General features: G+C 39.5%; 1 protein-coding gene across 7 annotated transcripts in view; it reads right to left on the reverse strand.

The window, feature by feature from the left end:
• Positions 1-16,091, reverse strand: part of ABLIM2 (actin binding LIM protein family member 2) — a 122,979-nt gene that overhangs the window by 4,347 nt on the left and 102,541 nt on the right. For all 7 annotated transcript variants that reach the window (XM_056489115.1, XM_056489114.1, XM_056489109.1 and 4 more), the window contains 4 exons: positions 12,651-12,709; positions 10,661-10,715; positions 9,325-9,389; positions 9,073-9,153 (listed from right to left, as the gene is read on the reverse strand). In XM_056489115.1, coding sequence (XP_056345090.1) covers positions 9,073-9,153; positions 9,325-9,389; positions 10,661-10,715; positions 12,651-12,709 — 260 coding nt within the window. The remainder of the gene's footprint in view (positions 1-9,072; positions 9,154-9,324; positions 9,390-10,660; positions 10,716-12,650; positions 12,710-16,091) is intronic.

Raw genomic sequence — 16,091 nt, forward strand, 5'->3', positions numbered from 1 at the left:
GCTCTTCACCAATCTAAAGGCAAAAAAAAAATGCACCAGTAGGAAATCCTGGCCTGATTCACCTTTCTTCTCAGAATATTGGAATATTAATTTGTCTTAACTGAAGCATTACCTTACCTCATTAGTCAAACAAAAGAAAGCAAATCAAAAATTGTGAGCAGGGAATATGAAAGATATTTATCTTGAGGTGTGAGAGAATATGTGTGAAGCTATGCTTTACAAGGCCAAGAACATGATTCCTTTTTCTTTTTTTCAGTAAAGGATCACCTCAAAATATCCAGCTATGTTAATAATGCATCACTGGGCCATTAAAGGAAGGAATGGCCAAACTCACTAGTAAAAGCAACATTAATTCCTTTTTTCAACTAGAGTTGGCCTTGTTTACATAGGAAGTCTGTGTGTTTTACAGTGTGCTAGTAAGTGATTCCTAATTCCCTTTGTGACAGTTTGGCCACATTCAGGCAGCTTAACTCAATCTCCTCTGCTCTGCATCAACAGCAAGGTTGGGCACGTTGCAGACACTGAGGAGAGTAGAGAGGACCTACCAAGGTCCTGTCCTGCCCACACTCTGAACTCAGTGTATGTAAATAAGGTCATTTTGGAAGCTACATAATGATGTTAGCATGATGCTACCTGAAAACCTTGCTAAAAGATAAGGGAAGCAGTTTAAAGATGATTCTTCACAATGACTGCTATACTGGACTTCACAGCATCAGAATATCAGCATTTGTGATAAAATTAAGTCTCATATTGCCACAACAGAAAGGACTATGGCATCATGTTGTTTTGATAAATTTTTATTTGTATTAATCTGAGGCTTTTACTCGGATATACAGAACTAAGCAAGGGCTGAGCTAAACCTCTCCAACTAGAACAGAACCACTAGAACAGAAAATCATCATCCTCTATGAAACATGAACATCAAAATGAGCAGAACAGACATGACCTCATTTTTTACTCTCAGAACAAAAGTAATTAATTGCACATTCAAATACTTGCTCCACAGTGTTATCTCAGAAAGAAGTGGTGCTTTTCACTATAAATTAATGAGGCTTGTCTCTATTTCTGTGGCCTGCTAAAAAGCCAGCAACAATTATAAATAGAGTTATAATCTTTATTAAATTCAATGAGATTTCCTGTCTCCATGAATAATTTAGTGTTCCATGAAACTCAGAGATGCTCAAAACTAATACACAGTGTCGTGGTTTCACCCCAATTGGCAACTCACACAGCCATTCACTCACTCCCCCACTAGTGGGATCAAGGAAAGAATTGGAAGGGTGAAAGCTGGAAAACTCATGTGTTGAGATAAAGATAGTTTAATAGGAAAGATAAAGCCACACACACAAGCAAAGCAAAGCAAGGAATTAATTCTGTGCTGCACATGGGCAGGGAGGTGCTCAGCCATCTCCAGGAGAGCAGGGCCCATCATGCAGAGCAGTTACTCAGGAAGACAAAAACCTCCAAATGTTCCCCTACCCTTCACTTATGTACTGAGCATGATGTCACATGGTCTGGAACATCCTTTTGGTCAGTTTGGGTCACCTGTCCTGGCTGTGTCTCCTCCCAGCCTTCCATTTATCTCCAATTTCCCTGCCAGAGTGGAGTGTGAAAAGCAGAAAAGGCCTTGGCTCTGTGTAAGCTCTGCTCAGCAATAACAAAAACATCTCTATATTATCAACCTGTGTTCAGTACAAATCCAAAACACAGCCCCATAGCAGCCACTGTGAAGAAAATGACCCCAGCCAAAACCAACACTTAGGAACATGGCATTAGTACAAATAAGTCACAGAAGATAAAGCTGCAGTCCACCTGCAGCTCATGGTGACCAGGGGGTGCTTCACAAGCATTTCTGTCCTGAGTCAGTAACTGGATGGGAGTCCTCACCTGAAAACCTGCTGATGTAGGAGACTCAAAGGATATCCCACTTCCTCATGAGTCAATACTGAACCTATGAAAGAACTCAGTGGGTGGCAGCACGTGATGAGTTGCAGACCAGAAAAATCAAGGTCCTAATTCCCAGAGGAATTTAAAACCTCAGGTTTGTTTCTCTTTTGCTCTTTGTTTTGTTATATTCATGGGAAATGACAGCTGAGCACTACACTGTCTTTGCTTGAATCTGTAGTGACTCTTTCAGCCAGTCTCTCTGAGGCACTACTGTGCATTAAGTTTTATAGAGTGTAATTATAAGCAGCTGTCTACTTCAATTTGTTTTATTCAAAGTCCTGCAACACTTCTAACTTCTGATCCACAAAATACAGAAATAAAAGCTACAGGATCTTCTTCAGAGATTTCAGTATGAGAAATACTCAGAATAAACAAGGACACTTATTGAGAAAGGCTTATTCACCTTTTTAAGGTTTATTCAGGTGAGTGTTCATGTAAATAACCAAACCTTAGCTCTTCAAGTTGGTGCACAAGCTTTGCTGCTGAGATACAATCTTTTCCTGTAGTAAGATTCAGGATTGTGGAAGTATCTCAACACTTAGAAAATAATAGCCTCTTCCCCTCTCCAGTTTGTCTCTTCTTCACTGCCCTTCCACTCCCTTCTCTCATGCCTCTCAAGGTTAGCCCAAATAAAACTCTCAGATGGCCCATCAAAATTTGCTGGAAATTTTTTTTCTATTGACTTTTGAATCCTCATTTTGCTTTCACAATGTTTGCACTCTTCACCCCTCTTTCTGTTGCACTGCTGGGGCTCAGCAGGCTTTTCAAAGGTTCCTTCTAAGCCTGCTGCATGGCTAATTACAAAGCTGTAATTAGCCATGTGCCACATTCCCAAGGGAGTATTGAATGTTATGCTCATCTACAGCCTAATTAAGCTTCATGCTCAATAAATATTTGAAACTATTAAGTAATTATGTGATTGGGGAGGGAAAGTTAAGAAATGGCATGAATTGCAACCTAATGAACTTAAAAGATGACTAGGGCAGCTCTGCTGATCAGAGGATAAGGCAGCAGGCACCTGCAGTTAGCCCAGATAAGGACAATTAGTAGCAACACAAATAGTTAGAGCCCTGGTGCAGCCAAGCCTTGCAGGAGCTGTAAATCCCCCTCCACACAGCAATGTGGGTCCCCAGAAAGGTCCCCAGGGAAAGCAGTGGAATAGAAGCAATGAGGAAAGGAGTCTGAGACCCTTCCCCATGCCCAGATCACCCCAAGCACCCCTGCAAGGCTCCTGCATCTGTGCCTGCATCTCACCCAGCATTTCAGGGTACCATGAAGTCTCTCAGAGAAGCTGCATTCCACTCAGCACTACCAGTACAATCTAACCTCCTGGGAAATACCACAAGGCACACAGAAAATCTTCAGCAGGAAGATTGTACAGTCAATGTTTTTCCCAGCTGAGTCATCCATAAAGGTACAAAAAGCTGGGATGATGTATTTCTCTCAGGTATATGAATATGTTATCTAAGTAACATACACACAGAACATCTCTGATGATAATCTGTGTCACCATCCTGTCATTCAAACAAGCTTTTTCTTTACTGACATTGACATAAGTCATTGCCTCCAGCTGACAGCTGATAAAAATTTCTGTATAATTAAGAAAATAATTCATACACAAAAACAAAACTTTGAATCAATAATAAATTATAAAAATATAAAGAAGATTATGAGTTTCAAAAAGTTCATTTATTTTAGGCACAAAAACCCTTATTCTTAAAGCAGATTTTTCTAGTTTCCCTTAGTTTGGATTTAGTGCACCTGTAATACAAATATTCCTCATCTAATCTCTGTTCACTCCTACAGTGTTTCCACTCACACAGAAATTACTTTTCACATCATATCATATCAATTCTAATGCATATTTCCACTTTATAATGGCTCCTTTTGTAAAAAGCTTTGAAATCTGATATAAACATGCTTCACTGATCACAACACAAGCACATGCCTGGAATGAGAAACACCACACATGTATTTTTCAAGTTAAACAGTGTGAAGTAGTTCTGCTGAAGTCAGTGACCCACACTTTTCCACCCCAGGTTATGAGTTTTATTGTGAAGTGAGCCTGTAGCCTCAAGCCCAGCCCCAGACTGCAAACTGTACAACACACAGCATTCCAGTTTTGCTCTCCTTTCCCCCATCTGAGCTCCAGAGGAGCTGGGACACACCATGCTACTTGTATGAATGACATCCAGGAGCTTGGGCTCTTAAAAATTCAGGCTCAGTTACTGGAAACAAGTCCTAAAATGGTTGGAGCCCAAATGGCTGGAACCCAGGGTGATTGTTGAATGAAAAATAGTGGAAAAAATGTCATCCCTAAAGCAAATCCAGACAAGCAGTTCCAGGAGGAAAAGCATGTTTGACTTAAGTGAGTGCTCTGTTCAAATAAGACCACACCCATGTTTAAATCTCTCATTTCTGTTTAGAAGAGAACAAGGTAGCAAATTAAAGTTTGCTACTTGACATTCCTGAGTACTTTTTCCTCGTCTCGGTTAAACAAAGAATGAACAGGCTCAAACAAAAAGTAGAATAATTTACTTTCTACTGCATTTGATAGGCATGAATGGATAATGCTTTTAAGCCTTGACATTCAAAAGAAACAGCTAGAAAAACTGAGATACATTTAGATAAGGAAATCAAATGAAAACACTAAAACATGGTTTCCAAATGGAAGATTCTAACTATATTGGCTTTCAAAACTTCTAGTCCGTGACCAGAAAAGAAATCTTATACTCTGTGATAAAAGCAGCTGCATTAGAAGAAAAAATATAAATCTATGCAGTTGGGCATGAGCTATCAATTTGAATGTGCAAGCCCTGAAGCACACTGCTGTGACTGAAAAAGAGGCAAACAATATCAAACCTAAGATAAAGGTATCAAGTGCATGCTGTTAGGAGCCCAGGGCTCAAATGATAAAAGTATTCAAGTACTTAAAAGAGGTTTCAAAATGTTTGAAAGTGTCTGTAAGCCCAACTTCCTTTGAGAAGCAGCAGGTAAGGAATGTGCCAATGTGTACCATCCAAAGGTGATGTCTTAGTCCTAAAAACTCAGAACTTAAGTTGTCCAAAACAGGGAACTTTGGACCAGGACATTTATATTTTAACTATTGCATTTAAAAAAAACCAAACCTGATAAAAAGTTCCAAGATAATCTAAATTGTCTATATTTTTTTTAAATGCTATTGCAGCAAACTCACCAAATAGTCATGTTTTGTAATTATACTGTATCTTCACAGAATATACCAATCTAGGCAAATTAGAGACTTACAGAGGTCTTCAAAGCAGGGCCAGTTCTAAAGACCATGAAGACCATAAAGATAAAACAGACCATGTTCCTGAGACCTTGTCCAGCTGTGTTCTGCATACCTGCAGGGAGAGACACTCTACAGCCTCTTGGGCAACCTGTTCACTGCACTGCTCTTCCAGTGAGGAACACTCCCCTCATATCCAATTGTAGTTTCCTTTCCTGCAACTTGTGCCTGCTGCCTCTTGGCTTTCCAGTGCCACATTCAGGGAAGGGAATGTTCTGCCCTACAAGCCCTTCACTAGGAAGGTGAGCTGCTGACTCATTTTCAGCTTGTTTTCCATCAGCATCACCAGGTACTTCTCCTCAGAGCTGCTCCCCCATCTTGTTCTGATGAATAGCATTTCTTGGTCACAAGTGCAAGAACGTGGATTTATCTTCAGTGAATTTCAAGTGTCTGTCAACCATCCCTGCAGCCTGGCCAGGTCTCTGAACAGAGACTCTGCTCACCTGAGCCTCAGCTGCAGTTCCCTTGAGTTCATGTTATCTGCAACATGGTGAGGGTGCAATTCCTCTTCTACACCAGGTTGTAAAATCCACCCCTGTGTTACTGCTTTGCTGTTCTGCAGTGTTATGTGAATGAACTTGTTCTCCACCATTTCCTGTTAGAATAGCTCATGGGAATGCTGCTCTGTTCATCTAATGTTACAATAAACAGCACTGTGGTAGAGAGAAACTCCTAAAAATATTCCTTGGCCAAATCCTTATCTACTGTAAATTCCTTGCATTTCTAATCAGCTTATACAAAAGTGAGATCCAGACTATTTATTCAAAAACCAAACTGCCAGTAATATATTTAAAAACCAGCAGGCTGCTCATTATAACCAGTTCTTGGTGCTGCATGTATTAGTTCACTGTTGGCATAAACATCTCCTTGGAAGAGCACAAGGAGCTGGGTACTGTCTCACTGCTGAGTTAAGACAAGAAAACAAAAACATGCTGAGTGTTTTTACACTTAGCTACATGTACTTTTGAGGAAAGAATGACTATTATTTGAATGCATCTATTACCAGTTGAGCCTTCCTAATCTCTAGATACTCCTTGAGCTTAGAAAAATACGCATTTTTACAGGAAAATATTTTTTATAATCCTTAAAATAAATTTCTTGCACAACAGTGTAATCTAAAAAATACTCACAATGGGAGTCAAGTTAGGAAAACATTGCCACCCATTAAACCCCCACCCTCCTGTGGTCCTGAACATTAGCCAAGGTTTCACTGTAGCCTCCCTTAGTTTGACCCCAGGAGCTAATACCATTGACTTGAGTTCACTTTTCATGAGGAACACTCAATATAAGAGACTTTCCTTGGAAGAGTGAATCATAGACAAACAATAGTGCCCCTTCCATGACATCTCTGATGGATCACACAAAGTTCACAACAAACTGTTTCACAAAGAGGAGGATGCTTCAAGTCAAATTGTGAGATAGCTGTTAAATAAAGGTCTAGGTCTCCTTTCACTGGCATCACCTGTGCCCTGGCCACAGCCATCACACCCAGGAGATTGCTCTGATTTACAGCAGCAACAGCAAGGTGGGGTTCCAGCACACAGAAATAATCAGAATAAAACTGGTGTATTAGAACATGGATTTTTTCTTAGGAGATTTTCCTAGATATATCACTCTACAGTCTGGATAATACATGGACTTAGCACTGCTGCCATTCCCATAGGTAAAATCCAGCCCTTTCACAAGTATTGGATGTGCAGGATGGAAACAGAACATCAGCTGGAAACCAACTCAGATTGGAAAGAACACTTGCCTCTTATGGATCCCAAGCACTGAACACACCCTCTAGCAAGTGTGAAATGGACCTCAAGAAAGAGTGGAATATAACCTTAGTACTTGCTTTCAGTATTCCCAGTGCTGTCCTCAAAAGCTTGAAGATACCAAGATATGTTAAGTGGGCCCTGTACTAAGAGACAATTGTCTGTATCCACATTTCTAAGCCTGGTCTGATTCTGTGCAAACCTATAAACCCACACAATCCTGGGCTCCCTGAGTCCTGGGTCCTGCCAAGCCTGAAATCTGCTGAGTGCACAAGTCAATAATTAGGTTACTATCTTCTACTTCTGCCACAAAAGGGAAATAATGATAAGCTGCTTTCTATGCAAAGCTACTTATTTCCAGGAATTCTGTAATGCAGAAAGGGTCAGGAAAGAGGGGAAGAGGCTGACAGGGAAGGCAATGCTTTGTGCCTGCCACTCAATGCTGCATATGGTTTGAATGTGTGGATGAGCAGCTGCCTCTGTTCTTACAGTAGTTAAAGTGCTATTAAAACTCTGCTAATTCAATTGTTTAAAAAACTACCAATCTGTATTAAATATAAGGCAGCCTATAAAGAATTGTTCCTACAGACATGTGTTTAGCATAGTGCAGCAATCAGCAGGATTTGCCTCACTGCTTTTCTGGTGCAGGTTTGGAGCATATCTTGTTTATTGTTCTTTTTTTGCAAACCTCTGTTGAGTTCTTTGAAGTGGTTGGGCTCCTTGAGCCAACAGGCCCTGTGCTGCACCTGGTGTGAGGCAGACTGAACAGCTCCAAAGTTAAACAAACAGCAATCCCAGCTGAGGATGGTGTATGAGATACAGATAATGGCAGCCAGGGCAGGCAAGATCCATCCAAAGCAAACTACAAGTTGTCTTAAAAAAGCAATTTAGAGCTGCACTTGCTATTCAGACCAGTCTGCTGTGTTTAAACAAAGACTCTATTCTTTAACACACATATACACACGTGTACATATGAAAGAGTCCTTTACAGGATATGTCCAGAGGAGCATCCCTCCAACTCCCTGCTCCTTTTTCCAGACTCATCATGCTTTTCAGTATTGCTATCATGCCTTGCTATAAACCACACTTAAACAGCACATAATTGAGGCTCTCTTTTCCTGACAATCAAATCTACACCACTTGTTGGGAAATCAAGTGACAAGCACATTCAAGTATTTAAGAGCACAGCACCAATTTCAAAACATGTATGCAAATTTGGGAAATTAATTGTTTTCAAAAACTAATCTTTAATGAGAAACTTTCTGCTCCTTCAAAATTTTTCTTCTCTTGTTTTAAAAGTAATTTTTCTTTCTTCTTTTCTTGTCATATTATCATCTTCAAAATACAGTAAATTTATTAAAATATAAATCTCCCTGAAAGTCCAATATTGTTATCACATATTTTTTTATTGAACTATCTCTTCTTCTTAATAGTAGTTCACAGAAAGATAGGTTAGTTAAGGTGAGTCTTTATTCAGTCCTATCATTGATCAGTCAAAAAAATCAACCATGGGAATTTTGCTTGAACATCAACTTCAGGATTTGATCTTTGGAAACTCAGCTTCCTCTTATGATAAATTATACCTGCATTTCTCTATCTGAGATGTGGATGGTACAGCAAAGCTGTAGGAGAGTGACCACAGATCACACAGCCAAAGGAGAGGCTAAATAAGACAATGGACCAAACATAGGTCCATGTATTTTCTGGATAAATGGAGTGGTTTTGTAACACTTAGGTTATTCTATGAGGATGTTTGTTATATGAATTCAGACCAAAACAAACTCCACATTTTCCCATTACTCACCTGAACTTCCAATACACTGGAAAATCACCCAAAACTGATGTGTTTCATCAGTATCTTTGTAAAACACCATTTGGTCAAGCAATTTCCAGGTTTCTGACAATTTTTTAGTTAAATTACCTACATACTGACTTTAAAAAATATATATATAATACAAAATGTTATTCCTCTCTTCTCTGTTGATATTACTGAGGCAGAGGGATATCCAGGATAGTAACCAAACAGGAGAAATGTCAAGCAAATATCATTCCTACCTCCAGCCTGGTCCTGTCCACATCCTTAGGCAATTTCACACGGACTCGGTTTGTTACAATAAGTGTTTCATAAGGATAAATCTGTTAAAAAGACAAGAGCATGTGAACTCCAGCTGAATCCAGTTCTGAGGCATGGAAATGGTGGTGTGGGGAACTTACTAAAAAATGGTACATACTTGCATCCTGATTTGATAAATATTTCACTGGGACAAAAATTAACAAAATAAAATAAAAGAAAGGAACCCATGTAACCTTGCTAGGAAGTGCTGAATCTGATTGTTCTTCCAGTGTTGGAAAAGCCCTTCTTACCTTGTATTCTGCAAAAGAATGAGAACAGGTTGACAGTTTAGAATTTATAGCTGTCTTTTGGTGTCATCATAATGAACATTTAGGTACATCACAAATGTGCTATGCTACTGCATTTCTCTCTTCTCAGTAGATGTTGAATAACTGCATGCATAGTAAGAATTTGACCCCCATGCCTTGAATGCCTATAACACTGTCTATTACCAAAGAAATTGTCCTTATTACAGAAAATCCATCTCCTGATGCCATTGGGTTACACGGTGAGTATGGCTGGCAAAATTGGGTATCTCTTTTTACAGGAGGCAGAGTTAAGTCAGTCTGTCATCCAAAACTCCTGCCCTTATTGTTCTTTACTGAAAATAGTTAAAATATAAAATATATGGATTATTAAAGGCATGTCAGTTTGGAAACACATATGAAAACCACCGAGATAATATGATATTACAAGATGCTGACACCCTGCACTTGGGCTGACTGCAGTGGAATAACAATAGGGAAAAAAGATTATTTGGGGATGTGGTAACAATGACTCCTGGATCTACACTAGCACAAGGGAATTCAAGTTAGGTCAGTGTATGACTATATGACTACCACAATACTATCTATTCCCAACGGTGATTAAATGCAACCAGGATAGGCAAAATGTTTTCAGAGACCTCTTTATGGTCTGAAATTAAATCAGAGATTGAATCTACTTTTCAAAACCTGTACTTTAACCTATTCAAACATAGAGACAAAGACTTTTATCAACACAGAGTCTTGAAGTGAAGCATTATAGAAAGATTTTTTAAAATGAGTTAAAAAAATTTTTCAGCTCTTTTGAAAATTCCAAACCAAGTTCCATATTAAGTGCACAGTTCACTTAAAACTGCACTAAAAGACAACACTCAAATAAATTCTGCTTTTTGAACTCTGCACATTTTAAACACACTGTAGCACAAGCAGGAAGCACAATGGACTTTTTCCAACCAGACATGAAGGAATGATTATCTTAAATATCCCTGATATGAGACCAACACCACAAGGCTGTTGCCACATATCAAGGATCCTGCTATTGACTCAGCCTGGTTGCACCACCCTATGATGCAAGACTTCTATCAGGCCTTTAGGTTGGGCTAAGGAAAAAGAAGATTCTCTGTGATAAACACAATACTGAGCTGTCATTATTATGTGAACTACAGGAAAAGCTCAGAAGAGTAACATTTATGGCAATATGTTAATTAAAATCCTCAAAGGGTGAAAAAACAAGGGGAATGGAAATTATATTGCAAAAATCATGTACCTTTCATCCCCCAGCTTGCCTCCTGGTCCGTTTCATATTGGCCCATAGTTTCAGGCTGACAGAGAAAGAAAGAAGCAATGTAGCAGCAAAATACACAAAACCCCACTCTGAACATTGTTGAGAGAAAAAAGAAAGACACAGAACCAAAATAGAACCTTGCATGAGAGAAAAAGAAATAAGTCTCATTCAAAGTTGACCTAATTGCTCAAGTTAGCAAGGTAACACTGAAACTGTCACTTTTCTGTGATGCTGATGTGTTACTGCCATCATCACAAATCACTTCTGCTGCACTGCAACTTTTCTCCTTCTGCCTTCTGCTTCACACTGCTGATGCCACTGACCAGGGAGACATCTACATGTGCCATATGTGCTTTGTTTGAACCACTGTCTTCTTCCTTTGCTGACAAATGCTATGATGAAAAACAGTACAGGAAATCAGAAAAGCACTATTACATGATTTTTTTTTCCCCCAAGTCTCATTTTTGCCCACTATTGTATCAATGGTGTGCACATCTATGCCCACAATAACCTGCAAGGCTCCCTGTTGTTTGCTTTTGGGGTTTTATTTATGCAGCACTAGGATGTTTGATTAAAAATAACAAACCACAAAAGCTGGTATGAATCTACAATCCAAACAGAGGACATCCATTTTGAGAGGAATTTTGGCCTCTAGGATTTGACCATGAGCAACCTTTTCAACTCTTATACAGGTTTAGGATTCTTTATATGGTACAGATGCTGCCATCTGCTGCTTTCCCATCACATTGCAAGGCATCCTCATCTCTGGTTTTGGTGCCTCACCAGTGCAGTGGCTGGGCACAAATCAGTGTCTTGTTCACTTCAGGTTACTGGCAACACCTATTCTGGAAAGTCAGAAAAACCTCTCTTGACTCATAGGTGGGATTATTTTTATATGGACCATTGAAAAGTCCTAAATATTATGAGATAAAATTTCAGTGTCATTCCTTTCTTCAGAGAAGAATTCAAGAAACCAGTGTCATTCCTTTCTTCAGAGAAGAATTCAAGAAAACAGGTGTTGAAGCAACACAGGCATAAATAGTCCTGTAATATTAACTCAAAAGGGGTGGACGTTTCAGCAGCTACCAAAAAATCCATTTAGCTACTCCTTGACAATTTCTTTCTTGTAGGTCCTTCCATATGACTCTCAGTTTGACTCTTGTCCCTGGGGAAGTTTAATCTTCCTCATGTGGTTTTGCAGGTTTCACATCTTCCTTTGGAGAAAGCAGGGAATTTGAAGGAGATCCTCTCCATGCAATTTGGACACAAATCAATTCTTCATAAGGTGCACATGCATCTATGTATTGACAGCTCATGACTATAAACCATAGTGGTTTTTCACCTTATAGTATAAGCCATGAACTGAGAATCCATAATGCTAGATGCCAGAGAGAGAGAGAGGCCACATTTTCAAAGCTTCCTTTATATTAAAGACTAATAAAAGTTGCAAAAAAGGATTAAAAAATAATTCCTAGTCTCTTCTGATCATCTTTCTAGATTGCTGCTTGTCATTCAATATTCATTGACACCTCCCTGCCTTAAAATTACAATGGCTGTGTGTGAATACACATACCACACACTGACACACATTCATACTGAAAAAAACAGAGACAGTTCAAGGAATACAATGGATGTGAGCTGTTCCACCTTTGCTCTAAGATCATTACTTGCCTAATTATAGGCCTGTCTCCATCATTAATTCAAGCTATCCTATAATTAATAAGTGCAGCCTTACATTTTAGATCTTGGTAAGATTCCCAATGCTCACAATGCACATAATTAAAAGGAGAAGCCTCAGTCAGTCTTACCCTTTCAGAGAGACAAACTAACTCATAGGAAATAAATCTGTCAGACAGGGCTGGCAGCCAAAACACCTTTGAAGTGTTATTACTGTGCAGATTTTCAACTAGTTACTGAGTTGTCTGTTTATGAGACCTGATTTCCTGGAGAATGTGTTTAAATGTGTACCTACCTGGTGTAAGCCATTCTTTCCATAGCCAGGTAGAGAAGCAGACTTAGAATATGGAAATCCTGTAAAAGACATAATATCCAGCTATATTTTTTGCAAATCTATTGCAGCCCACTAAAACAGGGAATCCAAGAAAACATCCAGAAACAGCAATTACAAGATCAATGCAAATATTCTATCAATGAGATGAATATAACTGACCTATGCTCATCTTTTCTCCATATTTCAGGCACAAGAACATGTGTAACAATATCTAGAAACAGCAGCATGCCAGGGGCACAACGTGGAGGGAGTTGTGGGACTTATGGAAGCCTGCTGCACCTATGTGATGCAAAGCTTGTGATTTGAGAGTTTGTGAAATCTCTGCCTTTCAACTTGGTGTTAAATCATGACCTGAAATTTGGATTAAAGGGATTTAGAACATCACTTCTGAATGTGCTATATGAGTTCTGGGTTATGGTTTATTTTCTTAAATAAGATGGGTTGATACCCTACCACTTAAAAAAAATAAAAACCTTTTTTTTTCTTTCTGTAAAACTTGGAAAAAAGCAAAAATGAAGATGTATCAGAGGATAAAGTAAATCAGTCAGAGTATATACAACCAAGTGAAAGAAAGTTTTAAGATAAAGAAAACTGGCAAAGTGGTGTTACCATGAATAAATGATGTAATACAGTGATGAAACTGTGTGTGGTCATTATGGCACAACATAAATGCCTTAATTTTAGTATTAGGACTCTAGTAAAAAAGTTTAAAAGTTAAACAGTAGAAGAACAAGCACATGTATAACAAACATTTCTCATTCCACTATAGGAAATTCTGTAAAACTGATGCAAAATGTTACAGAAGTCAGGTAGGTAAAAGAACTGAATATACAATACTTCTTTCTGTCCAAATTGTTAGCAGTATGTGTCCAAAGAAGAATGCAGGAAGGGAATCCAGACCCCACTGGATTAATAAATACCCTAAGGAGATTATTAGGAATAAACACAGAGAAAGAAAAAACAAAAGATGGATCAGAAGAGAGCTCAAAATGTGCTGAGATAAACTGAAAACTGCCAGAAGTCAAGCTGAGTTAAACACTGAAAATGATATTAAAACAAATAGCAAAAGTTTCTCCAGCTATCCAAATAAAAAGAGAACAAGGAAAGAAGAAATGGGATCACTGAGAGTTGCACTGTGTCAGGACTCAGCACTCAGCAAAGGTGAAAGACAACCCAGGTAGGGCTCGAGCACTGAAGGAGTACTTCATCCATGGAACAGAGAGTGGAGTACTGAGCAAGGATGAAAAGCTAATGGAGTAAGGGCAGGCCAGTGAATCACTGTGGTGATGGAAAAAAAATTCAAAGGACTTAAGGTACTTAAACAGGGAGCAGTAAGATCATATTGAATAGCAAGCCAAATACCTCCTACCATTACAAACAGGCAACTGTAGTTTTTGCACTTAAGAGAGGAAAAAAAACCAAAATAAAAATCTTATAATTGTCTGTTATGTGAATGGTAGTGCCACCAGAGAGCAGAGTGTAACACCTGTGCAGCAGAATGCTGTATCTGCAGCAAAGCTGTCCTCTGCTCCTGCCTGGAAAAGCTGCTATGTTGGACATCAGTGTGGAGACTGATCTCTTAGCCTTTTGGCCACAGAGAAGATGGGTGTGAGTTTTGTTCTGTCACTAAATAATACTCAGTCACTGAGGAACAATGCCCAAGGTAAGGACATTCTGGCAGCAGAGACACCCAGCCAGGTGTGGAGCTGCCCTGGAGCCCCACCAGGCTGAGCTGTGCTCACGAGGCCACCTTGGAGAACCAGAGTGCAGAGCACAGCCTGAACAGCCCAAACCTCACAGCACTGACCCCTGCAACCTCCCTGTGTAATCAGCACTGCCTGGCCATCAGCCACATCTGCAGGGGTACAGCTCCTGCTTTCACCACTATGACACTCACCCCAGTCTGAAGCTGCCCCTCAGCATCATGGACAGCAAGGGTTACACGCCTTCCTACTTGTCTGCTTTCCCAAACACACATGCACAAGCCTCACACTCATGTGCTGTGTTGTTTCTTGTCTTCTGGGCTTTTAAGTAATGTCATGTGGCAAAAAGTCTTCTAGAGCAAAACAACCCCTGTCTGGTTTGCTCAGAGGCTGGGCAGAAAAATGCAGGGCTTTTTGCTCAGTATATCTGGAAACACCACTACCAATTCACAGCCTGATAACTCCCTCCACTCTGCATGCAACCACCTGGCACCAAACCTACACCTAACAAATTTATTTTCTTTGATAGTCACTGACTATGCAACAGGGATGGGACTGAAATCCAGAGTTCTCAAGCATCAGTGCAAGAGGTAGAGATGCCACTTTTCTGTGGCCAATGGGGGCCATATGACAGACTATAAATATTCAGAACTAAATAGGGAAACACTGAATAGAGAAGGAATTACTTAGGATGTCCACAGGTATTAAAACAGTCAGGTAAGTGAATAAAAGCATAAAGAAAAAAAAAAGTGTAAATTTCAGGAAGACAAAACTTCCTCAATGTCATTTCTATGTAGCTGCTAATGGGGTAATGGAGTCAACTTTCATGAGAGACAGAGAAATGCTGCTAAAAAGCAATGGAAAATGAACTATAGAACCTATATTGGCACAAATGTGATACTGACCCTAACACAGAGGTGTGAATTATCTATTGCATTTCTAGTTTTAACAGTTCCACATTCCCAAGATAATAAAAAATATGAAAGAAATGCTAGTATAGCTAAGTGACAGTTATAGCAACATTCTCAGGGGAAGACATGAGCACCATATGATGTTCCTGTAGAACAGCTCTTGGACTGCAATGTATTTCTCCCTGCTTAAAATCTGCACTTAAGGACTGGTCTCTCCAAATGTGTAGGAGAGCATCAGATCTACTCTATAAAGCTTCCAGACCTACCCCATATGTGTATGACAATGAAAGGTTTAGGTGCTCATTCCTGGGCAATGATTTACAGATGTTAAGTGTGTGAGGTGCTCAGACTTGGTTTCCCCTGCACAGGGAATCCTGCAATACACCTTGTGCACATGTTTGTGATTTCTAGTGAGGATTAAGTTATCAAATCCCTTTCAGCTAGACCAGTGAGACTGATGATCTAAAATAAGTTTTCTTCTTTATCTTGTTACAGCCTTGTGACAGACTTTGTAGCATCTGTTTTCCCTCTTCCTTGCATAGCTAAGCCATAATTTCCTTAATACAAGTTGATGGAGCCAACTATCACATTACCATGCCCACAAGACTGACATCCTAGCCCTGCTGCCCAACACGCCTTGCATTGGGCGCATTCTTTTGGAAAACTGCTTCCCCAACTTGTTTACCCTGGATGACCTGCTACTGCTGCATGGTGTAAAGTGGAGGAGGCAGGGAGAGCAAGTTACCTCTTAAAATTCATTAAACTATTTTTTGTCACATATGTAACTT

Source organism: Oenanthe melanoleuca, chromosome 4 (genome assembly GCF_029582105.1).
Source record: "Oenanthe melanoleuca isolate GR-GAL-2019-014 chromosome 4, OMel1.0, whole genome shotgun sequence".
Classification (NCBI taxonomy): Eukaryota; Metazoa; Chordata; class Aves; order Passeriformes; family Muscicapidae; genus Oenanthe; species Oenanthe melanoleuca.